This window comes from Staurois parvus, unplaced genomic scaffold (assembly GCF_062004578.1).
Source record: "Staurois parvus isolate SC_StPar_1 unplaced genomic scaffold, SC_StPar_1.0 ptg000267l, whole genome shotgun sequence".
Lineage (NCBI taxonomy): Eukaryota > Metazoa > Chordata > Amphibia > Anura > Ranidae > Staurois > Staurois parvus.
Window position 1 is genome coordinate 6,329,446 of NW_028318063.1, and position 27,183 is coordinate 6,356,628.

The 27,183-nt window shown below is 40.3% G+C and overlaps 1 protein-coding gene across 1 annotated transcript in view; it reads left to right on the plus strand.

The window, feature by feature from the left end:
* The window catches only part of LOC149459263 (matrix metalloproteinase-18-like), a 281,041-nt gene that overhangs the window by 141,122 nt on the left and 112,736 nt on the right, over nucleotides 1-27,183 (plus strand). Inside the window, exons 3-4 of the mRNA XM_089681507.1 lie at nucleotides 1,661-1,842; nucleotides 14,327-14,561. Of these exons, the coding sequence (XP_089537633.1) occupies nucleotides 1,661-1,842; nucleotides 14,327-14,561 (417 nt within the window). The remainder of the gene's footprint in view (nucleotides 1-1,660; nucleotides 1,843-14,326; nucleotides 14,562-27,183) is intronic.

The window sequence follows — 27,183 nt, forward strand, 5'->3', positions numbered from 1 at the left end:
CAGTCATTTTTATGAACCCAGAAAATGTGCATTCAGCAGCCGATTTTATCAGCGTTTCATACACAAAATGCTTGTAAACACGACTAAACGCTGCAAATCGTGTTTATAAGCGCTTGCGGTTTAAAAAATTTTTTTTAACTCTTCCAGTTCCCAATGCTGTCCAGAGCCTTTTTTCATAATGAAAAATGCATGCAAAGCATTTTCAAGGTACTCAGATGGACAAAACACTGAACACAAGATGTTCCTACCAAGCTTGTGCATGTGATCGCTGTGACCATTCACAGCTAGGCACTAGTATCTAATGGATGGCATGAATGAAGCCATCCATTGTATACAACTGTCATGTGATGTGACCTGCTGTGATTGGTCACAGCAGGTCACATGGTACTGGCAACGGGGCCAGTACTCAGATCTGTCATCGGCCGTGTCCGAGGTACACGGCCGGTGACAGATCGCGCCAATGCGCGGCTCTGCAGGCGCGCAAACTGTGCATGCCCAAAAGGAAGCCATATGGTGTCCACCCGGAAAGGTGAGTGTTTTTGCCGGCCGCCATTCGGCCATAGGTCAGGCGGGTAGAGGTTAAAGCAGAATTCCGGGAAAAATCTTTTGCTATAGGGGAGAGAACAGTGGACATGTACTCACCTGACCTGCCGATCCTCCCCCTATCTTGTAAACATACTGTTCCTGATGTCAGCACACTCCTCAGACAGGACAGTCCCCCCTGGACCGTGGGGGAGCGTGGTTTTCCGGAGGATAAGCAGGTCAGGTGAGTGTGAATAAATTAAGTGAACCAATGCAGCGCTACGCATTGGTTCACTTCATTTATTCATTTTGTCTTATATGAGATAGGGGTTTTGTGCATAAGCTGCTACATAATTGTATATATTAATTTTCACTATTTATCATGATTTGGTTTGTTGTTCATAGAAGCTTTAATTGTTCAGGTGAGTGTGAGCTTTGTGCTCACCCCTTGAAAAAACGAGCAGCTGATCGTGCCCCCACTGAATGGTGAGAAAAATTTTTTTTTAGTGAAGTTCTGCTTTAACTAATGGTGTCGTTTTGGGTGTTATACACAGATTTTTTTGTCTTAATAAATCCATATACCTAATAATACTTTTCTTCTCCAACCTCCGTCACACCTAGTACATTGCTATGGGGGCAGACACAGAAGAGGAGGAGCCAAGAGAGCTGGGGGGGCAAGAAAAGGAGGTTTGGGAGGAGGTGCAATACTATCGCAGGTATACCATGTTTATTATGTTAAGATAAACAGCTGAGCCTTTACAACCACTTTGATGGACTGCAAGAAAAGAATTTTACGATAAATCAAAAATCTATTTATATAAAAAACAGGACCCATAACTGATATTTGCGGTCTTTGGATTTTGACATATGCCAGCTATTTCACTGATCTTTTGAGGCCCCACACAAAAATTAAAAATGTAATTCCAAACTATATTACATTAACATTTCTTTGTAAAAAAAAAAAGCAAACATTTGTGGTACACTATAAAATGTTACTTGTGAGGGAAGAAAAAAAATCAAGAAGGTGATATTTTTTAAGAAGGAAGAAATGCGGTGTTTTCACTGTATATTGACCATAGTGTCAAAGAGCAGCTAACAACATACATGCTGTTAATTATTCATTTTATTGTTCCTTCAGGTAAATTAGATGAAGAAACTGCTGAAACAATGAAATTGCCACGCTGCGGAAAGCATGAACAGCGAATGTCCTACAATAGGGGAGCCAAGTGGAAGACAGATATGTTAACCTACAAAATTATTAACACTACAGCCCAATTGCCAAGTAGACTAGTCAGAGATGAACTGATTAAAGCCTTAAAGGTATTCTAAACCAGTGCTTTTTCACTTTACTTCATTATGTAACCTTTAGATAACACAGTATTTTCTATTTCTTCCAAGTACCTAGTTAAAGGTAAAGCATGCTATGTGTTAATCTTTTCCACTTAATCTACTATGTGTAGCGATCACCCCCGAAGGAGTATTGGATCCCCATATATCCTACACAGACAGGCAACATGCATTTTCCAACCTCCACATGAGCTTGTTTTTTTGTTGTTTTATTTGGAGGATAACAACTTGGATAGAGTTTAATGGTAAAGAGGTGCCCAACTTGACTTGCAGTAATAACTCTGAGGGCAAAGTTCTTAATTCTATACAAAAAGGCAGATCCTGAACTTTCTACTCCAGCCGGAGTGGCAGTATCTTAGTAAACCAATAGCACAGTCTCTGTGAGGAGCACCTGGTCTCCTCTAAGTGAAATCTCTTCAGACCTCAGCTAGGAAATGCCCATCCACCTGGATGTCTTGTGAAGAATATCCTTGAGAATGAGATTCCAAGACAGGCATGCAGCACTGTCCCAGGGAGAACTGGTTAAGTATTTAACCTAGCAGCACTTTCTCCTGTAGGCCCCAGGGTGTAGAGGTACTCACACTGTCCTTGTATCCTGTAGCTCTGGTTAAACTGCGTTCAGGCATCTCACTGAACCAGTTTCTGTCCCAGCTTGCAGGCTGTCCTTCCCTGATGGACTGTAAGGCAGTGGAGCTCCCACAGTCAGCCTCCTTTCCATTCCTCCAGCCTGCAGCCTGGAGGAAGAACCCCCTTCCCCAGGGTCCCCTCCCAGGCTACACAGCAGCACCTTCAGTAATTCATCTTCCACCTGACTTTAGACCCCTGCTGAGATGGCTCCTTATATCCAGGATCTGCCACACTACCAGAAGCTCCCGCATGGGATTGGTCAGACCTCCATGAATATGCAGATCCAGGTATCCACCCATCCACCCACTAGCTTCTGGAAGCTTCCATGGACCTCCAGAATTAGGTGGAGGCAATAGAGGCCCAACCTGCTGAGTCATCCAGCCTAACCTGGGCTGACCTGGACTTGACCCCTTCTCAGACCTGAATCAAAATCAAATACTGGTGAAGCACTTCCAATGTGACATAACAAATCAAATATCATATAACCTCATACCATAACCCTTTATCATAAACAGATCCCCTCAGTATTCAGTATCCTACTGTGAAAAAAAATATATATACACATACATACACATATACACACACACAAACACACACACACACACACACACACACACACACACACACACAGTATAGCTCTTAAAGCATAAAAAAATAAATAAAAATGTATAGTCCAACGTGAGAGTCAAATACACCAACCAATCTTCATGCAATCTTTGATCAATATCAATTCTTGTCAGAACAACAATATGATTTTCTTCACTGTGAACAAACACCAAAGTGCCCTTCACCACACCTCATGGGTATCTCCTCTCCTTACATCATGGACCCCACTGCAAAAAGAGGGTCAATTACGCTTTTATATTAGAGACCACGATCTTCTTCAGCATTCACCTGTTCATTACCGATCTCCCAGGAATAGATATGTTAAAAGGAAGCAAAGAAACATCCAATAGTGCAGATTGCTAATTTATTTCCATAAGAAAGTTAGAATTCAACTCACATGTTAAAAAGTTCATAGAGGCATGCCATAGGTTATTAGCATACTTGACATTCCAGAATGGCATCTAAGCTTCGCCCAGCGTGATGAGGTTACTGCCCTTTGACGCGTTGCACCCCAGTTGGCTTTCTCAAAGGCTCATGCTGGGTGAAGCTTAAATGCCATTTTTAAATCACTTGATTATTATTGTTACCAATATATACAATTTTGAACAAAACTTGAGCAGTTGTGGTTGTAATATAAATACAGCATTATGATCTGTTAAGTATGTATTTTACATTATATGTCTGTACATGGATATTTTTGGAAACTATCTCATTGATCTCTAAAAAAAAAACAAAAAACAAAACACTATCTTGCTGGATTTTCACAGTGATCTCACTATTCAATCTTTAGCCTGGGTTTGCAGTACGGGCAATCGCATGTGATTTGAACAGGAATCGCACCACATTCCTGCTTAAATTATATAATTGTTTGCAGTGCGATTTATGCACATTCATTTTGTATGGGCTCAATTTACATCGCAACCGCTGCAGGGCAAAGTAACTGGGGAGGACCTGTACAGTATTCCAGTTGCTCCTATGAGAGTAGCTCTACAGTTGTAGTAGTCAGTGACTGCTGGATAGCCTGCTCAGTAACTTGTGAATCAACAGCTCAGGAAGAAAGGTGCAAGCTGGCCAAGGTGTAATTAAGGCATCAATTGCTACTTGCCTGATCACTGTAAAATCTTGGACACCTTGGTGCTCTGGGGAGATGAAAATAATTCTATCTCTGGCTGTCCCCATTTTTCCATTACCACTCTGTACATCTTAGTAATGTATAGGGTGCTAGTAGGTCAGTAAGATATCCTTGCTAATATCCAAGGCTGTATCAGCCAAGGTGTACTCTGGTCCCAGTATGCACACTGCTGATGTTTGGCTGAGATTGCACTGTGCCAATTTGATGATTGGAATCACCCCTGAGTGGCCTTTGAGAGACTAAAGGAATTTCATGCCAATTGATCTGCTTGTAAAAGGATTGGTCTCTAAAAGAATTACAGCATTTTAAATTATACAGATCTGTGCCAAAAAGCAGGGCACCAGAAAATGTACCCCAGTAATACAATTCAAAGAACTCAAGCATAGCTTGTTAAAGTAGCTACAGTATAAACCCAACAACTAATATCTCAAATAAGCTTTACCTTAATAATATGACAGGGGAAGCCTACTTTTATTTTAATTTAGCGTTCATGAATATGTAACAGCTGGTGATATGGATATAAAGGTCCTTTTTTGGACACGCTGTGTAGAGAGGTGGCAATACTCATTCCACCTCCCACAATCTTCTGCCTATAAATCGCCTTGTCAAATGTTCTCCGAAATCAAATTAAACACTGATGTGACGATGCAGTTTTCTCAGGCATATTCCAATGATTTTGCCATTTAAAAAAAGTCTGTGAATAGCCTCCCATTATATAAAGATACCTACATTAACAGAGGCTGCCCAGTAAAATATGAGAGAGTGTGGTCCAAATGGTTAGCTGACCAGACTACGGCGTCACTGTGATTGCTTGTTGTGTTGCTACAACGGAGATGTTTATTGTTTCCATACATTTCAAACTGACCAGGCCACCAAAAAAACATCCTTTGCAGCTATCTCCGCAGTGGACTGGCCAGAGGCAACAACAATAGGCAGAGCATGCATACCAGTCACAGTGGAGTATGTAGTTGCAGAGATTAGGGTGAAACAATGGGTTAGTTATGTCAGATCACATATTATTATTACATCGAGTTTATATAGCGCCAAAGGGTTTGCTCAGCGTTGTACAATAGAGGGGGGGGGACAATACATGAAACCGTACAGCAACAACAAACAGCACACGAGGGGTTAGAGGGCCCTACTCTTTCGAGCTTACAACCTAGCTATGAATCAGGTATTTAGCAGTTAATAAGTTAAGAAAAATAAGGTGGGAAAATAGCATTTTTTTTACCATTTTAACACTGGCTGCATGCTTGTGTTGATGCCTCTTTAAATTTTGAAAGTTATATTTTTTTTTACTTTTTGTCTAAAATAGCTTAAAGTGTTAGTTCACTTTTACAGAAAAAATGTAAAGGTGAACTAACAACGTACACTGTCCCCGCTGTTCTTACCTTTGGGGCTGCTGTAAGTGCCCACGCAGCCGGTCTAGCGTTCTGGGGATTTGAAATACAATAATGATACAAAATAATTTTAGCCTATTTAATAAAATTGCAGAAAAACAACAGTACTCCCACTGGGTGTTATACTATAACGTACAGTATTGAGGTAAGGTATATGCCCAGGTACGCTACTCTCCACTACCCTACCATTTACATTGAAGGAAATAAGTATTTGATCCCCTGCTAATTTTGACTGTTTGCCCACTTACAAAGAAAAGATCAGTCTAAAAATCGAATAGTAGGTATCATCTGGGGTGATTCCTCACTGTTCTACGAGGTGAAATCTTGCATGGTGCACCAGACCTAGGGAGACTGACAGTTTTGTGTTTCTGCCATTTGCAAATGATTGCCCCAACTGCTGTCACCTTCTCACCAAGCTGCTTGGCGATAGTTTGTTAGCCCAGTCCAGCCTTGTGTAGGTCTATAATCTTGTCCCTGACATCCTTGGACAGCTTTTTGGTCTTTGCCATGGTGGAGAGTTTGGAATCTGATTGTTTGATTGCTCCTGTGGGACAGGTGTCTTTTATACAGGTAACAAAATGAGATTAGCAGCACTCCCATTAAGAGACTGCTTCTAATCTCAGCTTGCTACCTGTATGAAAGACAGCTGGTAGCCAGAAATCTTGCTCAATGATAGGGGTTCAAATACTTATTTCCCTCATGAACATGCAAATCAGTGCATAATTTGTTAGACATGCATTTCTTTTGAATTGTTTGTTGCTATTCTGTCTCTCAGTGTTGCAATACACCTACCATTCGATTTTTAGACTGATCATTTCTTTGTGAGTGGGCAAACATTCAAAATCAGCAGGGGATTAAATACTTATTTCCTTCACTGTAGCCATTGTGATCTGAGGAGAACACTTCTATTTCCTTCCAGAACATGATGATGCTGATGCTGAAACGATAGCAGAGGGGTGGCAATTATCTTGAAACTTTGCCCAGAACAAGTCTGTTTTGTATAAAGAAGTTGAACAAAATTATTGAAACACCAGGTAAAAGAATAAAATCAGTACCTAATAAGGTGTTGGACCGCCTCTGGCATCCAAGACGGCCTGAATTCTCCTGGGAATTGACAAATATAAGTCTTGGATGTTGGATAAAGAATCTGATACCACTCTTCATGCAAAAATCATTCCAGTACTTGCAGAGATGCTGGAGGCAGCAAATGAGCCCGAACCTTGTTCTCCAAAATTAACCATATTGGCTCTATGAAACTGAGGTTTGGCAAATGCGGTGCCCAGGGAAGGTGCGAGATTTCGCCTGCATGCTCATCAAACCACAATTTGACAAAACCAGCTGTGTGAATCGGAGTATTATCATCCTGGTAAATAGCGCTTTTATGCGGAAACATTGTCTGCATCATGAAGTGCACATGGTTGGCCAAAATTTATACATAGTCACTGGCAGTGACTACCTTTCAAGGTAATGACAGGGCCTACAGAACAACAAGATCTTAGTTTGCCACACCTAAACATGTCCAGTGGTTGGGAACAGTGTGAAGCTCGATTGAACCATATTACAATCTTCCATTGATCAATAGTCAACGATTCATATAGGTGTTGCACCACTCTCTCTTCTGAGCATTTATATCGATAACTTGTGGTGTGGCGATTGCAGCTCGCCCATGAATGTTTTGCTTACGGAGTTCCCTCCACGCAGTTTTGTTGACGTGGGCTTTGGAAGACTGAGACTGAACTTTGCAGTCACTTCTGCAGAAGTTTTTTTCTTACTCTGGGTCACAATCCTGCGCAATGTCCTTTTGTCTTTTTCGATCAGTTGACTATGTTGATGTCGCTTATGCTTATCAGACGTTTTCAGGGAAACTGTAAGCTTTGATACTGTACCTGATGACACCAAAAATAAATTGGCAACTTCAATCAAAGCAGCCCCAGCTAAGTGAGCACCATCAATTTGCCCTCTTTGAGGCTCAGTAAGCTCTGACATGATTCCGTATTACCATCAGTGCACTGCTGAACATAAGTATTTAAACACCTGAGAAAATCAGTGTTAATATTTGGTACAGAAGCCTTTGTTTGCAATTAAAGAGGTCAAACGTTTCCTGTAGTTCTTGACCAAGTTTGCACACACTGCAACAGGGATTTTGGCCCACTCCTCCACACAGATCTTCTCTAGATCTGTCAGGTTTCGGGGCTGTCGCTGAGCAACACGGAGTTTCAGCTCCCTCCAAAGATGTTGGATTTATTGGATTTAGGTCTGCAGACTGGCTAGGCCACTCCAGAACCTTGATATGCTTCTTACGGAGCCACTCCTTGGTTATCCTGGCTGTGTACTTCGGGTCGTTGTCATGTTGGAAGACCCAGCCACGACCCATCTTCAATGCTCTGACTGAGGGAAGGAGGTTGTTGCTCAAAATCTCACAATATATGGCCCCATTCATCCTCTCCTTAATACAGTGCAGTCGTCCTGTCCCCTTCACAGAAAAGCACCCCCAAAGCATGATGTTACCACCCCCATGCTTCACAGTAGGGATGGTGTTCTTGGGATGCAACTCATCCTTCTTTTACCTCCAAACACGACGAGTGAAGTTTAGACCAAAAACGTTCTACTTTGGTCTCATCTGACCACATGACTTTCTCCCATGCCACCTCTGGATCATCCAGATGGTCATTGGCAAACTTCAGACGGGCCTGGACATGTGATGACTTGAGCAGGGGAACCTTTTGTGCAATGCATGATTTGAAACCATGACGGCGTAGTGTTCTACCGACAGTGACCTTTGAAACTGTGGTCCGAGCTCTCTTCATGTCATTGACCAGCTCCTCCTTTGTAGTTCTGGGCTGATTCCTTACCTTTCTTATCATCAGTGATACCCCACGAGGTGAGATCTTGCATGGAGCCCCAGTCTGAGGGAGACTGACAGTCGTCTTTTAGCCTCTTCCATTTTCTAACAATTGCTCCAACAGTTGATCTATTTTCACCCAGCTGCTTGGCAATTGCCCCGTAGCCCTTTCCAGCCTTGTGGAGGTCCACAATTTTGTCTCTGGTGTCTTTTGACAGCTCTTTGGTCATACCCATGGTAGTAGTTGGTGTCTGACTGACTGTGGGGTGGACAGGTGTCTTTAAAGAGCTCAGACAGGTGCTACTAAGTTTGATTAATGAGTGGAGTAGAGGTGGACTTTGTGTTTTTAAAGGCACAGTAACAGGTCTTTGAGAGCCAGAATTCTTGCTGTTTCTTAGGTGTTCAAATACCTATGGTAGCAGTGCAAGACAAATTCTTTAAAAATCATACAATGTGATTTCCTGAATTATTTTTTAAAATTGTGTCTCTCAGAGTGGGAATGCACCTACAATGTGAATTTCAGACCCCTCCATGATTTCTAAGTGGGAGAATTTGCAAAATCGCAGGGTGTTCAAATACTTCTGTTCTTCACTGTGTGTATGTATATGTATGTGTGTGTGTGTGTGTATATATATACTGTATATATATATATATATATTATAATATCTTACCTGAAAACTGTATGTTATAGTTTAATAGCACCCAATTGGAGTACTTCTGTTTTATTGTGTGATTGTATTAAAGCCAAAGTTTAGACGATTAAATTAAAAAAATTAATCAGCACAAGGGACAGTACTTTTAATGCAAAATGCCCCTTGTGCTGCTGGACGGTGAGTTAGTTGAAATATGAAGTTCTCTGCACATCTCATACCCAAGCAACACCTTTCATAGATTGCTTTTCATTGATAGAATCCATAGTACAGGATTTATAGATTGCTTTTCATTGATTGAGCCCTCGGCTCGTATAAACCCCTGCAGCACCGGAAGTTACGTCTGTGTGGGGTGTAGGACTTCAAATTTCAAGTAAAACTGCAACCAGCAACATAAGAGATACTTAACATTGAATGTAAGTACCACCCCTTGTGCTGATTTTTAGGAGAACAAATTTACTATACTTGGGGTATAAAAGTGTAAATCAGATAGTCAGAGCGTCACCTCATTCACTAAGACCTTAGGAAACTTCCCTTCAAAAGTGAACTGCCTATTTGCCTTTAATAAATCTATCCCACTGACCCAGCTATATGCTGATCCCCTGCAAAGGGCATATGCTCTATATGTACATAGTGTATTATTCTCTGTAGCATAGTAGTGCAGCCTGCAGACAGTAGAATGAAGCGGCCAACCAACACTGTAAGAAAGTAGAGTGTGCAAACAGTGTCACAGAGAGCAAGAACCAACCAAAAAGCATCATGATGCTGCCCATTCTATCAGTGCAATGCACTGGCTTTTTAAGAGGGGGGTATGGAGTTTTAATGCACCAGCATGTGTAGCACTAGGAGCTTGAGTGCATTGGGAAATCACCCAATTTATTTCCTCCCCCCAACTCTTTCCCAAATTCTGGACCTGACTGGAGATAAAAAAACCTTTTAAAAAATGATAACGAGATACTAACATTTATAGGTAAAGTTGATCCAGGGAATATCAGATTGCCTCTCGGGGGATCAGAAAGGAATTTTATTTTCCCTGCAGGAGCAAATTGGATCATGCTTTGATGGGGTTTTTTTGCCTTCCTCTGGATCAACTGTGTTCATAAGATTATAACTTTTTTTTTTAATGGTTGAACTGGATAGACTTTTGTCTTTTTTCAGCCAGACTAACTAACTATGTAACAGAACCGCACCGATATGACCGCTCTAATAGCGGACAATAGGGTGCGACTTGACCTGCGATTTTCAGGTCGCCTGGCATGCAGATTCCAGGGAATAACTGATTGCCTCTCGGGTGGATCTGGAAGGACTTTTATTTCCCTTGCAGGAGAAAATTGGATCATGCTTTGCTGGGTATTTTTTTTGCCTTCCTCTGGATCAACTGTGGGTGTAGGATTATAACTTTTTTTTTTTGGTTGAACTGGATGGAGTTTTGTCTTTTTTCAGCCAGACTAACAATGTAACAAATAGTGTTCATCCTATTAAAGCAGTTGGACCACAAATATACCAGAAGTCAGACTTAAAGTCAGACTTAAAGGGTAACTCCACTTTCGTGGAAAAAAACGCAACTAAAAAAAATAATAATATAGAGTATACAATTGTGACAAAAGTCATATTGTAATTGGATATTATTAAAAATTACCTTTCCTTTTCAATTTACACACTGTACTTTTCTGTAAAATACAATGCTACCAGGCAATCAGGTTACCTGGAGGTGTTCTGTACACAGAATGAGTATGGAACGCCCCCCAGAAACATCATTTCCTGCTTGTGTGATTAGCTCACTGATTTTTCCAGAAGTCTGCACTAAGATACAAATCAGATTTCAGGCATCCCCTGCAACAAAAATGTCATTTTTGGTGAGATACTCCTAATAGGAAATCAGCTCTACAGACCCTGCAATTTAACTCATTAGAGCCCTGTAGGTGCAGCAGTTGACTGATAATTATGAAACCACTCCCATACAGATTCACTCTGCACATGGACACAGACAAACAGCTTTTTCTTCAGAATAACAAAAGGTAGGATGCAGCAACAAAAGTTTGTTAAAATCAATGCAATATACATAGATCACCCAGAGGGAAAAGTTTTTTTTTTTTCTCAACAAGTGGAGTTACTCTAAGTTTGTTGCCAGATTGCAAAAAATGATTTTATCACCTGAATGTAGGAAAGGTGTACAAGCTTTGAATATTAAAACAGGGTTATCTCTGCATTCACAGAAGTCAGTGATAATCCACAATAAATGTGCACATCCAGTAAACTTTTCCTGAAACTAGTATCAGCTGAGGTCAATTGCACCCATGAAACTTGCCATGCACGGTCAGGTTTTGCACGCAGTGCTCATGTACAAGTATTATGTGCATTGATTCAGCTGTATATGCTAATCTGTAATAAAATTTGGCTCTAGTTGTAAAAGCCGTAAGCCAAATTCACACTTGTGAATAGAGTTGTTTGCCATTAGCGGTGGAATACTGGTGGAATTTTGTTGATAAATGTTATGCACTAAGAGGATAAAAATATGCACGTATCATACATACTAGGGGGAGTACAACTGGGGGAATCAATGGTGGAGAAGGATCTGGGAGTTCTGATAGATCATAAGCTTAATAATGGCATGCAATGCCAAGCTGTGAATTGCAAAGCGAGCACAATCCTCTCTTGTATTAAGAGAGGTATAGACTGCAGAGAGAGAGATACAATTTTGCCCTGTAAAAATCATTAGTAATACCTCATCTGGAATATGCAGTTTAGTTTTGGGCACCAATTCACAAAAAAGATATCAGAGAACTGGAAAAAGTGCAGAGAAGGGCAATCAAAAAAGCCATCAATTCTAATTTTTAGGGACTCTTTAATGACTGGCATAGTACCACTGGATTGGCATAAGGACAATGTAGTCCCAATATTTAAAAAGGGGTCAAAATCTTTACCAAGTAATTTTAGACCTGTTAGTTTAACTTCTATAGTTGGGAAGATACTGGAGAGTTTAATAAAAGACCACATAGATGAGTTCTTGCTGGAAAGAAATATTTTAAGCAACAGACAGCATGGATTCATGAAAGACAGAAGTTCTCAAACAAATCTGATTTCTTTTTTTGAAGAGGTGAGCAAAACCTTGGACAGAGGGGTGGCGGTAGATATGGTATACTTGGATTTTGCAAAAGCTTATGACACAGTTCCCCACACATGGCTAATGTGTAAGGTAAAATCCACGGGCTTGAAAAAATATGTATGTAAATGGATAGAAAACTGGCTAAAAGATTGTATTCAGAGAGTAATGGTTAATGATTCATACTCTGAATGGTCTAGGGTTGTCAGTAGTGTACCCCAAGGTTCAGTGTTGGAACCCTTACTTTTTAATATATTTATAAACGATATAGGGTCTGGGATTAAAAATACCATTTCAGTCTTTGCAGATGACACCAAGCTGTGAATAACGTCCATACAGGATGTCTCCAACTTACAAGTTGATCTCAATGCACTGTTTAATTGGGCAACTATGTGGCAAATGAGGTTTAATGTTGATAAATGTAAGGTTATGCACTTGTGGACTAAGAATATGCATGCATCATACATACTAGGGGGGTACAATTGGGGGAATCAATGGTGGAGAACGATCTGAGAGTTCTGGTAGATCACAAGCTTAATAATGGCATGCAATGCCAAGCTGCGGTTTCTAAAGCAAGCAAAATCATCTCTTGTATTAAAAGAGGTATAGACTCCAGAGAGAGATATAATTTTACCCCTGTACAACTTATTAGTAATACCTAATTAATAATAATAATACCTCATCTGGAATATGCAGTTCAATTGTGGGTACCAATTCACAAAAAGAACATTGGGGAACTGGAGAAAATATAGAGAAGGGCAACCAAACTGATAAGAGGCATGGAGGAGCTCAACTATGAGGAAAGATTAGAGGAACAGAATTTATTCTCTCTTGAGAAGAGTAGATTAAGGGGGAATATGATCAACATGTATAAATACAAAAGTGGTCCATATGGTAAACTTGGTGTAAAGTTATTCACTTTAAGGTCATCACAGAGGAAAAAGGGGGCACGCTTTATGTCTGGAGGAAAAAAATAGATTTAATCTCTAAACACGAAAAGGCTTCTTCATAGTAAGAGCTGTGAAAATGTGCAGTAGATTCCCTCAAGAGCTGGTTCTGTCCAGCTCAGTAGATTGCTTATAAAAAAAGGCCTGGACTATTTCCAAAAATGCACATAATACAACTGAATACAAATATTTTTAGGTAAATTTGATCCAAGGAATATCCAATTGCCTCTTGGGGGGTTGGGAAGGAATTTTGTTTCCCTGCTGAAGCAAATTGGATCATGTTTCATGGGGGGGGGGGGGGGGTTGCCTGCCTCTGGAAGAACTGTGGGAATAGGAATGTATGTATGAAGGTTTTCTATGTGTGTGTGTTTTCTCTGTTGGTTTAACTGGATGGACGAATGTCTTTTTTCAACCAGACTAACTATGTATCTATGTAAGACTCAGCGGGGTTTTCCCTGCAATTAGCTGTGGGTGGGAAGACCCACTGAAAGCAATGGAAGCCTGAGAGCACCCACAGCTATTCATAGCCATTCATGTGTTTTTGCTTATGCAGTAGTCATCTGCAAATAAACAGTCCTGGGTGCAGTCTGCATCTAGGGCTTCTCATTTTCAGCTAATTGCTGCATGAGCATTTAAATGTGAATAGCCACAAATAGCTGTGGGCATTGTCAGGTTCCCATTGCTTTCAATGGGGCTTCCTGCCAGCAGCTAATTGCAGGGAACCCTGCTGAATTCCATGTAGCCCCATTTGCAAATGTGAACAGGGCCTTAATCCCACACAGACATTTTCCATGGTTTAAGACATTCCTGCAGTCACTCAGTGATCTCTTTACCACTATTCATTGACAAAAGAACAGTGACAGTCACATTCCATATATGCAGAGTACTTGTACAGGGTGGCAGCAAAAGTCACTGTAAACCAAAGCAGCATGTGACTCAAATGAAAATGGTCACTTTTCTTGCTTACTGCTATCTGGGATACATCTGTCATTTATGGCAGGGCATAGCTGGATTATAACAATTACCTCTCAAAATGAATGCTAAACAGAGTATTTTTTAATTTCTAAAATACAATTTTAACTGCACCTTGGCCAGCTAAATAACAAAATATATTTGAATGTTTAAAAGAATATTATTACTTCATTTACAGGTTTGGGAGGCTGTAACATCACTCCAAGTTGTAGAAGTGAACGTCAATCAAACAGCTGACATTGACATATTTTTCGTGTCTGGTTTGCATAATGACGGTGAAAGGAATGCTTTTGATGGCCCAGGCCGTGTTCTAGGCCATGCCTTCATGCCACCATTCAGCAAAAGCAAGAAATCTATTGATGGGGACTTACACCTCGACAATGATGAAAAGTGGACAATTAATGAAAAAAAAGGTATGCTTATTCAAAAAGGCTTTTTATGTAAAATTATACAAATCTCAGTCTTAGCAGCGATAATGTTTTCTTATATTTTAATCAACAATTGCAGATACTGCTAAATTTTAGTGTTTTGATTTTACAACTGTAGTTCCATTAACCGCCCTGGCGGTATTCTCAAGTGTAGCTCGGGGTTTTCTTTTAGTACCAGATGCGGTAACCCCGAGCTACACTTGGGATTACCCTGCATCATTGCTCAGGGATCCCTCCAGCACTTACCTTGTCCTGCGCTCCCGTGATGTCCCCCCTGCAGCATCCCCAGCCATGTCCTCTGGCCGATGCCAGCATCTGTCTTCCGGTTTCTGTTCCCTGCGAGCATCTGGACGTATGGGGGACAGAACCGGCGGGAAATTCAAAAATGTAAAAATTTGACATTCACTCAATCTCAATACACTAAAATCTGATAGTATTCCATTACCGTATCAAACCATTTCACATACATTTTGTCACGAGAGCTTTGTCCTGAGCCCTGCCTGCATTTTTACTGTTCTTTCTGCTTGGAAACTTAGAAAAGTCCATGGTATCCAAAAAGCGTCCCTTTAGGTCAAAAGCGGTTTTAGACCAGCTAGAGAACAGCGATAGTAAATTAGAACCACTTGCAGAATTGAGTGATAATGATTTGTGGGGAAATTCGTCATCAGACACTGAAAACAATTTTGCGACTGAGCTCAGTGATGTGCAAACTTGGCGCTCTATTTCAAATTTCAGTGTTTTTGGTTTGATTACATTATTGAATTACATTTATTATAATATTATTTTTTATGATTATTTATTATATTATAATTTATGATTTTGTGTTTCAAATTTTATCATACCTGGGATGTTTACTAGACTCTTGTTCAGACAGATTTCAGTGAGTTATTCCTAAGAATTATAGGCCTACAATAAAAAAAACGACATATTTCCATTGAAAACAATGTAACGCTTTGAGCACAGAAATACTGACATAATCAGACCACTAGGGGGGTTAATCAACAAGGCTGTCCACACTGAAAGATGCACTTACTAGCATAACACCACGTCACAGAATATCTATGGAAACAGAAGCTAGAATTACAAAACATGTGCGTTTTATTGTGGTTCATTTTCCATCAATAATTAGAATTCAGATCCAAGTTTTGTTCCACTCATTTATTCATATGGACATGACATTAGTTGATATTGTCCAATCATTTCTCTTGGTGGGTTGAACTTGCGCCTGAAAAATCCTTCAAATTCGAATCTGTCCGATTCAAAAATATATTGAACATATAGAAATCTTCTGGAAAAAAATGCAAAATTGTTCAAATCCACCCGGACCAACGAATATACAAAACAAAAGCCGAAGATATGAAATAAATTCAATAAACAAACCAGTTCAACATAGCAAATGTAACGAAATTCAAATTTCCAGCTTGCACATGTCTAACTAGAATACAAGGCAATGTCTTTGGGGTTTCATTTTTTAAAATCTGATTTATAATCATTGCAATAAAATAAAATAGTCCATTAAAAGTAATATATAATGATTAATTTTTTTGTTCAGAACCATTGTGTTAAAAATGTAAAGCATAAATTCTATTTACAGTTGTGTTCAAAATAATAGTCAGACATCACTAACCTGATCAATCACTGTTTTTGGTAGAAATGATGTTTCTACATGGCAAATAATTTACTATCAGGTGTAGTAGAGTAATAGAAATCCAACAGACATGACATGCATGCTGCTGGTTCTGTGTAATTGAATCACTAATCGAAAGGGGCATGTTCAAAATAATAGCAGTGTGGAGTTCTATTAGTGAGGTCATTCATTCTTTGAAAAACAGGTGGCAATTATTGCCCTTATTTAAGGAAGGCAGCAAATGTTGTACATGCTGGTTACAGTGCATTTCTTTCTGAAATTCTGAGGAAAATGGGTCGTTCCAGACATTGTTCAGAAGAACAGCGTACCTTGATTAAAAAGTTGATTGGAGAGGGGAAAACATATAAAGAAGTGCAGAAAATGATAGGCTGCTCAGCTAAAATGATCACAAATGCTTTAAAATGGCAACCAAAACCTGAAAGACGTGGAAGAAAGCGAAAAACTACCATTGGAATGGATAGAAGAATAGCCAAAATGGCAAGGACTCAGCCAACAATCAGCTCCGGGAAGATCAAAGAAGGTCTAAAGTTACCTGTGAGTACTGTTACAATTAGAAGACGCCAATGTGAAGCCAAGCTATCTGCAAGAAGGCCCCGCAAAGTCCCACTGTTGAAAAAAAGACGTGCTGAAGAGGTTATAATTTGCCAAAGAGCACACTGACTGGCCTAAAGAGAAATGGCGCAACATTTTGTGGACTGATGAAAGTAAGATTGTTCTTTTTGGGTCTAGTGGCCAGAGACAATTTGTCAGACAACCCCCAAACACTGAATTCAAGCCACAGTACACTGTGAAGACAGTGAAGCATGGTTGCGCAAGCATGATATGGGGATATTTCTCATACTACGGTGTTGGGCCTATTTATCGCATACCAGGGATCATGGATCAGTTTGAATACATCAGAATACTTGAAGAGGTCATGCTGCCTTATGCTCTTATGCTGAAGAGCAAATGCCCTTGAAATGGGTGTTCCAACAAGACAATGACCCCAAACACACCAGTAAACGTGCAACATCTTGGTTCCAGACCAACAACATTGCCGTTATGGAGTGGCCAGCCCAATCCCCGGATCTTAATCCAATAGAAAACTTGTGGGGTGACATCAAAAATGCAGTTTCTGAGGCAAAACCAAGAAATAGAGAAGAACTGTGGAATGTAGTCCAATCATCCTGGGCTGGAATACCTGTTCACAGGTGCCAGACGTTGGTTGACTCATTTTTTTGAACAGTCTAATATTCACTTTTCTTCAATTTTTTTAGAGGAACACCACAAATTTGATATATTTTTCTTCATGTTTTGATTTGGAATAGAATGTGTAGTGTTCACAATGCATTTGTGTGTATGGAAATAAAAGCTATTAGAAGGATTCTGAGCTTTATTCACTTTTTTCAACACACTGCTATTATTTTGAACACAACTGTATATACTTACAGGGATATATGATTTTATAGTGTGTGTGGGTGTGTGTGTGTGTGTATATATATATATATATATATTAGTATAGCTTTGTTTATATACTGCATGAATCACTGTATGAATACATTTTTCATACTTAAAGTGGAAGTTCCACTCCAAAGTGGAAGTTCAACTTGGTTGCCTCTTTCCCCCATCCACTGCCACATTTGGCACTTTTTTTTGGAGGGGGGGTCGGTTACTTGGTTTTGACAGGCACTCACTCCCACTTCAGGGTAAGATAGCAGCAGTAATCTTTTGGTCCCCTCCTCCTTCTTCCCACAGCCTTCTGGGACTCAGGTCCCAGAAGATTGCGGGACCAATCGCGCGGCACGTGCATGCACAGTATGGATTCACTGCTGGGTTCCTTTACCCAAGATGCCAGCTCCTGCACCTAAAACCAATTGAACAACAGGCTTCGGTGAGGACATCGCTGGATCCCTGGACAGGTAAGTGTCCTGATATTAAAAGTCAGCAACTACAGTATTTGCAGTTGCTGACTTAATTTTTGGGGGAAGACTGGAGCTCCATTTAACTATGATCCAACAGTTGGTGCACTTCTAACAAATCCCAAAGCCAATGTCCTTTCACACCATGGTGCTCTGCTTGTTAAGTAGACTTTTTCAAAATGGGCAAGCTGATCATGAGCATTACATGAATATTACATCCACTGGCAAGGGATCAAATTGCTTGTCGTGTTGCCCTTTATTGTGTACACATTCCAACAAGGGAATGAGAAGGGAACTTGGGAAAGAAAGTGGCCATCTGTTTTTCACAGGTGAGAATGCACCAAATGTGCTGAGGAAAACCAGTTGCTTGTGAATTATCTCCAGCCAAGAGCTATCCATCTCTCATTCTTTCTTTAGAGAACATGATATTTGATAAATGTAAATAGGCTGATCAATTTGCAAGGGAAGTTGCATTTGGCAAAATAATTTGCCCCAGAGCATAGTGAATGAGGTGAAGCTCTGCTGACTTCCATCAACAAATCATGTGCAAACAAAAATGCTGCTTATTTGTTGCTTGCATGTGACTGGGCATTTTTGCAAAGTGAAGCTTCACCACATTCACTAAGCTGTGGGGAAAATTCCCTTGCAAAGTGCAACTTCCTTTGCAAAGTGAACAGCATATTTGTGTTTAGTATTTCAATCCCCTTGTATAAGACAGAGGCAAAGAAAATAGCTTTAAAAATGTATTTTTTTGTAATTTCTCTCTTGTTTCACCAATATATGATTTTTGCATTTTATTGTATTGAATAGGTATAGCTATATGATTCTGTAATACTGAAGGTCCCTTTTGCATGTGCAAAACATTTTAATGGATTGATTTGGTTGCACAACTTGCAGTGTTTGATGTTGCAAGGTTTGGTCCCGTTATTTCCCTCCCAGTAATCAGAATGAAGTTTCCTCCTGATCAAAGGATAAGTTCACCTTTAGGAACACGTTAAATGCTCCACCTGTTTTAGGGTGGAACATGTAACATGTTCCTGGTCCTGCAGGCCCCACCCAATTCCACCCCCCCATGACAGACGTTCCCAGTACTAGCTGTCACTTTTTAAATATAGCACGGCCGTGCGGGGCTTCGCCCACACAGCTACATCATTTATTCACAGTGTTCTGTGAATGAATGGACTACAAATCCTGACAGCATTAGCGGCTGTTGCCTTGTAGTCATCAATGAACAACCATGGTGCTGTGAATGCTTTGGTTAGTTCATTGAGTGTTCCTTTCAGAAGTATCGGCTTGCCCATATGGGATGTACAAGCAAGCCAATAAATGAACAGGTCTGCAGGAGACCTGCATGGTATCAGCAATCTGCTGATTGCTGCTGCAATACTTTATGGGCTCCTACTACAAAAAATAATAAGTACACTTTTTTTACCTGCAAAAAAAATGCATTTATTATCTTTTGTAGAAAGGTGAACTTATCACTTAATTTCTGAGGTTCGGTGGTTGCCTGAAGGCCATCATTAGGGGCTGTTGGAGTATATGTTTGAGCATTTGATTCTCTGTTATTATTAGGTTGCAGCATTTTGATGAACTTTTTTTTATCCCTTCTAAAGCTGGATTGTATGTGGTTACAAGAGGTACACGGTAATTTGTTTTTTCCTCATATTGTAGAAGATTTTCTCTTGGGGTTTTCAAGACAGTGTTCATGCTAGCACAGATGGTTTTGTTCTTGTTACCCATCCTATTAAAGGAATTATTATTTATTACAGGTACATTTATATTGCAGTCAATTTATGCAAGTGTGTGTGTGTGTGTGTGTGTTACACACAGTATATACAGGTGAAACTCCAAAAATTAGAATATCGTGCACAAGTTAATTTATTTCAGTAATGCAACTTAAAAGGGGATACTAATATATGAGATAGACTCATTACATGCAAATCAGGATAGTTCAAGCCGTGATTTGTCATAATTGTGATGATTATGGCTTACAGCTCATGAAAACCCCAAATCCGCAATCTCAGAAAATTTGAATATTGTGAAAAGGTGCAATATTTTAGGCTCAAAGTGTCCCACTCTAATCAGCTAATTAAGCCATAACACCTACAAAGGGTTCCTGAGCCTTTAAATGGTCTCTGTCTGGTTCAGTAGGAATCACAATCATGGGAAAGACTGCTGACCTGACAGTTGTGCAGAAAACCATCATTGACACCCTCCATGAGGAAGGAAAGCCTCAAAAGGTAATTACAAAAGAAGTTGGATGTTCCCAAAGTGCTGTATCAAAGCACATAAATAGAAAGTTATGTGGAAGGGAAAACTGTGGAAGAAAAAGGTGCACAAGCAGCAGGAATGACTGCAGCCTGGAGAGGATTGTCAGGAAAAGGCCATTCAAAAGTGTTGGACTTTCACAAGGAGTGGACTGAGGCTGGAGTTAGTGCATCAAAGAGCCACCACACACAGACAGGTCCTGGACATGGGCTTCAAATGTCGTATTCCTCTTGTCAAGCCGCTCCTGAACAACAAACAACGTCAGAAGCGTCTTACCTGAGCTAAAGAAAAACAGACCTGGTCTGTTGCTCAGTGGTCCAAAGTCTTCTTTTCTGATGAGAGCAACTTTTGCATCTCATTTGGAAACCAAGGACCCAGAGTATGGAGGAAGAATGGAGAGGCGCACACACTGCAAGATGCTCGAAGTCCAGTGTGAAGTTTCCAATAGTGTGTGTGTGTGTGTGTGTGTGTACGTACATACACACACAGTGGGGAAAATAATTATTTGAATCCCTGTAGATTTTGTATGTTTGCCCACTTACAACTCTTCTTTTCTGATGAGAGCAACTTTTGCATCTCATTTGGAAACCAAGGACCCAGAGTATGGAGGAAGAATGGAGAGGCGCACACACTGCAAGATGCTCGAAGTCCAGTGTGTGTGTGTGTGTGTGTGTGTGTGTGTCTGTGTGTGTGTCTGTGTGTGTGTCTGTGTGTGTGTCTGTGTGTGTGTCTGTGTGTGTGTGTGTGTGTGTGTGTGTGTGTGTGTGTGTGTCTGTGTGTGTGTGTGTGTGTGTGTTTTACACACACAGTGGGGAAAATAATTATTTGAATCCCTGTAGATTTTGTATGTTTGCCCACTTACAAAGAAATGAAGGGTCTATAAGTTTTATCATAGGTGTATTTTAAATGATAGAGACAGAATATCAACTAAAAATCCAGAAAAAAATACATGATACAAATGTTATAAATTTAGTTACAGTTCAGTGAGTAAAATAAGTATTTGATCCCCTACCAACCAACAATAATTCTAGCTCCCACAGACTGGCTATGTGCTCATGTGGTACACAGATTAGTCCTGTCATTTAAGAAGGTGCTCCTGACAACAACTCATTATATGTATTAAAGACACCTGCCCACAATCTTTTTCTTGGGCACCATAGTTACATAGTTAATCTGGCTTAAAAAAGACAAAAGTCTATCCAGTTCGACCATGGAAAAAAAAAATTATAATTCTACACCCACAGTTGATCCAGAGGAAGACAAAAAAACCAGCAAAGCATGATCCAATTTGCTCCTGCAGGGGAAGTAAAAATCCTTCCTGATCCCCCAAGACGCAATTGGATATTGCCTGGATCAAATTTACCTATAAATATTAGTAACCAGTTATATTCTGTGTATCCAAGAAAGAATCCAGGCCTTTTTTAAAGCACTCCACTGAGCTGGCCAGAACCAACTCTTGAGGGAGTCTATTTCACATTTTCACAGCTCTCACTGTGAAAAAACCTTTCCATGTTTGGAGATTACATTTGTTTTCCTCCAGACATAAACCGTGCCCCTTTGTCCTCTGTGATGACCTCAAGGTGAATAACTCTACACCAAGTTCACTATATGAACCACTGATGTATTTATACATGTTGATCATATCACCCCTTAATCTCTTCTCAAGAGACAATAAATTCAGTTCCTCTAATCTTTCCTCATAGCGGAGCTCCTCCAAGCCTGTTATCAGTTTGGTTGCCCTTCTCTGTACTTTCTCCAGTTCCCCTATATTCTTTTTGTGAATTGGTGCCCAAAACTGAACTGCATATTCCAAATTAGGTCTTACTAATAATTTGTACAGGGGTAAAATGATATCTCTCTCTCTTTAGTCTATACCTCTTTTAATACAACAGAGGATTTTGCTCGCTTTAGAAACCGCAGCTTGGCATTGCATGCCATTGCATGCCATTATTAAGCTTGTGATCTACCAGAACCCCCAGATCCTTCTCCACCATTGATTCCCCCAATTGTACCCCCCTTAGTATGTCTGATGTATGCATATTCTTAGTCCCCAAGTGCATCACCTTTATCAACATTAAACCTAATTTGCCACATAGTTCCCAATTAAACAGTGCATTGAGATCAACTTGTAAGTTGGAGACATCCTTTAAGGATGTTATTCCACTGCACAGCTTGCTGTCATCTGTAAAGACTGAAATGGTATTTTTAATCCCAGACCCTATATCATTTATAAATATATTAAAAAGTAAGGGTCCCAACACTGAACCTTGGGGTACACCACTGACAACCCTAGACCATTCAGAGTATGAATCATTAACCATTACTCTCTGAATACAATCTTTTCGCCAGTTTTCTATCCATTTACATATGGATTTTTCCAAGCCTGTAGACTTCACCTTACACATTAGCCATGTGTGGGAAACTGTCAAAAGCTTTTGCAAAATCCAAGTATACCATGTCCACCGCCACCCCTCTGTCCAAGGTTTTGCTCACCTCCTCATAAAAAAAATCATATTTGTTTGACGACTTATGTCTCTCATGAATCCATGCTGTCTGTTGCTTAAAATATTTTTTCCAGAAATAACTCATCTATGTGGTCTTTTATTAAACTCTCCAGTATCTTCTCAACTATAGAAGTTGAACTAACAGGTTTATTATTACTTGGCAAAAATGTTGACCCCTTTTTAAATATTGGCACCACATTTGCCTTACGTCAATCCAGTCATTAAAGAGTCCCTAAAAATTAGAAACAATGGCTTTGAAATGACAGAGCTCAATTCTTTAAGGACCCATGGGTGTATGCCATTTGGTCCAGGTGCTTTATTCACCTTTATTGTGTCTAAATGTTTTTGGATCATATCAATTGTAAGCCAATGTGGATCATCTGGAGCTGTGTCAATACCATGCCCATTATGGACAAGAGCTCCCCCATACCCCTTTGTGTACAAAGAGCTGAAGAAGGTATTTAATAAAATTGCCTTCTATTTGTCCCCAGTCACCCACTCTAGATTATTTTGTAAAGGGCCTACATGCTCGGACTGGACCTTTTTACTATTAATATATTTGAAGAATTTTTGGGGGTTTGTCCTGCTATCTTTTGCAATCTGTCGTTCCTTTTCAATTTTTGTGGCCTTATTTTCCTTTTTGCATATTCTGTTATATTCTTTGTAATGTTTAAATGATGATCGCATTCCTTCATTTTCATATTCAATAAAAGTTCTTTTGTTATTATCTATAGCTTTTTTAACTTTGGCTGTAAGCCACAGAGGTTTGAGTTTTAGCCTTTTAAACTTGTTGCCCATGGGAATATATTTTGTAGTGTGTTCACATAATCTTTTTGAAGAACTCCCATTTCTGTGTTGTGTTCATTGATGCCAATATTCCCTCCCATCTAAGTCTTGGAGAGCATCTCTCAGCCTTGGAAATTTAGCTCTTAAAATTGAGCGTTTTTATTTTTCCTGTATGTGCTTGCTGTTTACAGCTAACAATAAAAGAAATAATGTTATGGTCACTGCTACCCAGATGTTCTTTTATATGGACATTCGTAATAAGCTCTGCATGGTTTGAGATTACCAGGTCCAGCAGAGAATATTCCTAGTTGGGGCCTGTATGAACTGTACCATAAAATTGTCCTGTAGTAAAAATTTAAAAATGTTTGCCCTTTAACTGCTCCTGCAGTACCATTACTCCAGTCAATTTCCAGATAATTAAAATCCCCCATTATTATCACTGTCCCAGCCCTTTCAATCTGTGCAAGGAGCTGAGTTTCCACCTCCTCATTAACACTGGGAGGACTATAACAAACTCCAATGATTACCTTTGTAGTACGCACCCCCATGTGCAGTTCCACCCATAATGCTTCAGCCTTATCACACTCTCCATCAACTAGGTCCTCTTTCACACTCACTCTGAGATCACTTCTCACATAGAGACAGACACCACCACCTTTCCTAGTTACCTTATCTCTCTGAAAGAGAGCATAGCCAGGAATATTAATGGCCCAGTCATGTGAAGAATGAAGCCAAGATTCTGCAATACCAATTAAAACATAGTTCTCTTCATGCACCAAAGCTTCCAACTCACCTATTTTGCTTGGCAGACTTCTGGCATTGGTGAATACTTTCATTCATTGACACCTTGTTCACACATATTTTGCATATTTTTTATTTTCATACAAATGGTACCAATTCCACTGGTTGTTTGGAACATGTGAACCTTCTTATCTGCCATAGCCTTCCCCCCATCTTTCCCCATTCCACCCACCAATAAGTACTGACCCCTGCCTGATCTGTCTACCTCATTATAATCTACTTCTCCCTCCCCCCTTGATCCTAGATTAATACTCCTCCAGCCTCCACATAAACCTCTCCAGCAGACCCCCTTCCATTTAGTCAGCCCAGTGCTCTAGAAACCCAAATCCTTCCCTTTTACACCAGGTCTTCAGCCATGCATTGAGTTCTCTAATCTCCCCCTGTCTTTCCTGAGTTGAGCATGGCACAGGTAATATTTCAGAGAATATCACCATAGAGGTCCTTCCCTTCAACTTGCAGCCTAGTTCTTTAAATTGGTTCTTAAGGAGCCTCCACCTTCCATGTATTCTGTCATTGGTTCCAACATGAACCAAGACAGCCGGGTCATGCCGAGCCCCTCCCAGTAATTTTTCAACCTGGTACACCACATGACGAACCCTGGCGCCAGGGAGACAGAAAACCATTTGGTTGAAGCAATCCAGGCAACAAATCAGTCCTTCTGATTATAGAATCCCCTACTACCACCAGCTGTCTAGGCCTTCCTGCACTACCCTCACCACCCCTCCCAGCTGGTCTGCCCTCCCAACTGTTAGGGATAGCAGTGACATCCAGGTCTGCCACCCACACATCTTCACCTAACTTGGCAAATCTGTTTGGGTGCACAAATACAGGGCAGACCTTCCTTTTCTGTGAGCCCCTACCACTTCCTCTCATTACAGTAACCCATCTTCCTACCTAATAATCCTGATTAGCCCCTCCATCCTCCACATCATTCCCATTAGCTACCTGCTCAGAGAGCAGAAGGCCCCTTTGAAGGCTGTCGGTTCTGCCCAGTGTTGCAACTTGCGCCTCCAGATCTCTAACACGAGTTTCCAGAAGAGCAACCCGCTCACATCTGTTGCAGCAGTATCCATCCTGGAGCTGTTGCTCTATTGCTGCATACATGCGGCACACTGTGCACTGAACAAAACCTTCCACCCTGCTAGCACACATTATACCAGTTACAATATTAACAGGAAATATCAGTTGTCACTTACAGGTTAGTAGACTCATGTTAGACTCCTGTTATAATCTCCTGTTTACAACTCCTGTTTTTAGCCCCGCTCATCAAATGTCCACTTAGCAAAGGTCCAGCAAGCAATATACAGGCAAGTTAAAAAATGAGCAAGCTCAGAGAGAGCTCTACAGCATATTATATAGGACCTTTATCACCTGTGACCAAATAACCACTCCTCTTAATTAGCAGACTGAAGGAAGACAAGGAAAGGAAGAAAAAAAATGTTATTTAAAAAGTGACAGAAAAAGTTATTTTCTTCTTTGGGTCTAGCTAAAAGCTTTTACTTTTTTAAATCAAACAACTACAAGCACCAGCAGTCAAAAGTAAAACTTTTTCAGTCTCCACTGAAATTTCCCACTCTTTTTAGCTATCAGCCAACAAAAAATGCCAGACTTGAAGTGGTTAATCATTACTAAACACTCCCAAGGCCTGCATATCTCAAAAGTGGCAAAATACTGATCCTCCCTCTGTCATTTAATGGAACTCTGAGGCGAAATGGCTCTGCTGGAATAATTTTACACTCACACAAATACCATTTACTAATTGGAATAAGACATGCAATATACTAATTTTTGCCCCCCTTAAATACTGTATGTTGTTTAGCCTTTATCTTTCTTCCTAAGATGTAAAGGGGAATATGAACTGCTTGATTACCACTCTCTTTCGAGTTCCCTCATTTAATTCTCTTCCTGGGAAAGGTGGGACAATTACCCTACCTACACATCCAAAATATCTAAAAATACTGAGCCACTCCATTCTCTACGCACCATGTACAAGCTACCCCAACACAAAAATTACTTTCTAGTTGTAGGGCCACAACAGTTCTAAGAAGCCTCATCATCTCTGATCTTTTTAATGTATCATGAAATATGGATGTTGTATTTATTACATACAGTATGTATACTTTTTTGTACAACCTATGTTGACATTTTTTAAATTAAGTTATATATAGAATGACCAAATATCATCTGGACTTCCTCTTGAGTCTTGAGTCGCCACCTGTGTCAGCTACCTGCCAGTCTACCACCCCTCTAGCAGATGCCACCCCAGTATGACCAACTCAGTCTGTGCTGTGACTCACTGTCTCTGAGGATATACTGCTGTACAACTGCACTAAACTATCAGCTGCCTAGCTATACTGCTACGTCACTCCTGTGCCCTTGGAAATGTGTTAGCCATATATATATATATATATATATATATATATATATATATATATATATATATATATATTGCCTACAGTCAAGCATGATGGTGGGAGCATCATGGCCTGGGGCTGCATGAGTGCTGCCGGCACTGGGGAGCTACAGCTCACTGAGGGAACCATGAATGCAAACATGTACTGTGACATACTGAAGCAGAGCATGATCCCCCTCCCTTCGGACACTGGGCCGCAGGGCAGTATTCCAACATGATAACGACCCCAAACACACCTCCAAAATGACCACTGCCTTGCTAAAGAAACTGAGGGTAAAGGTGATGGACT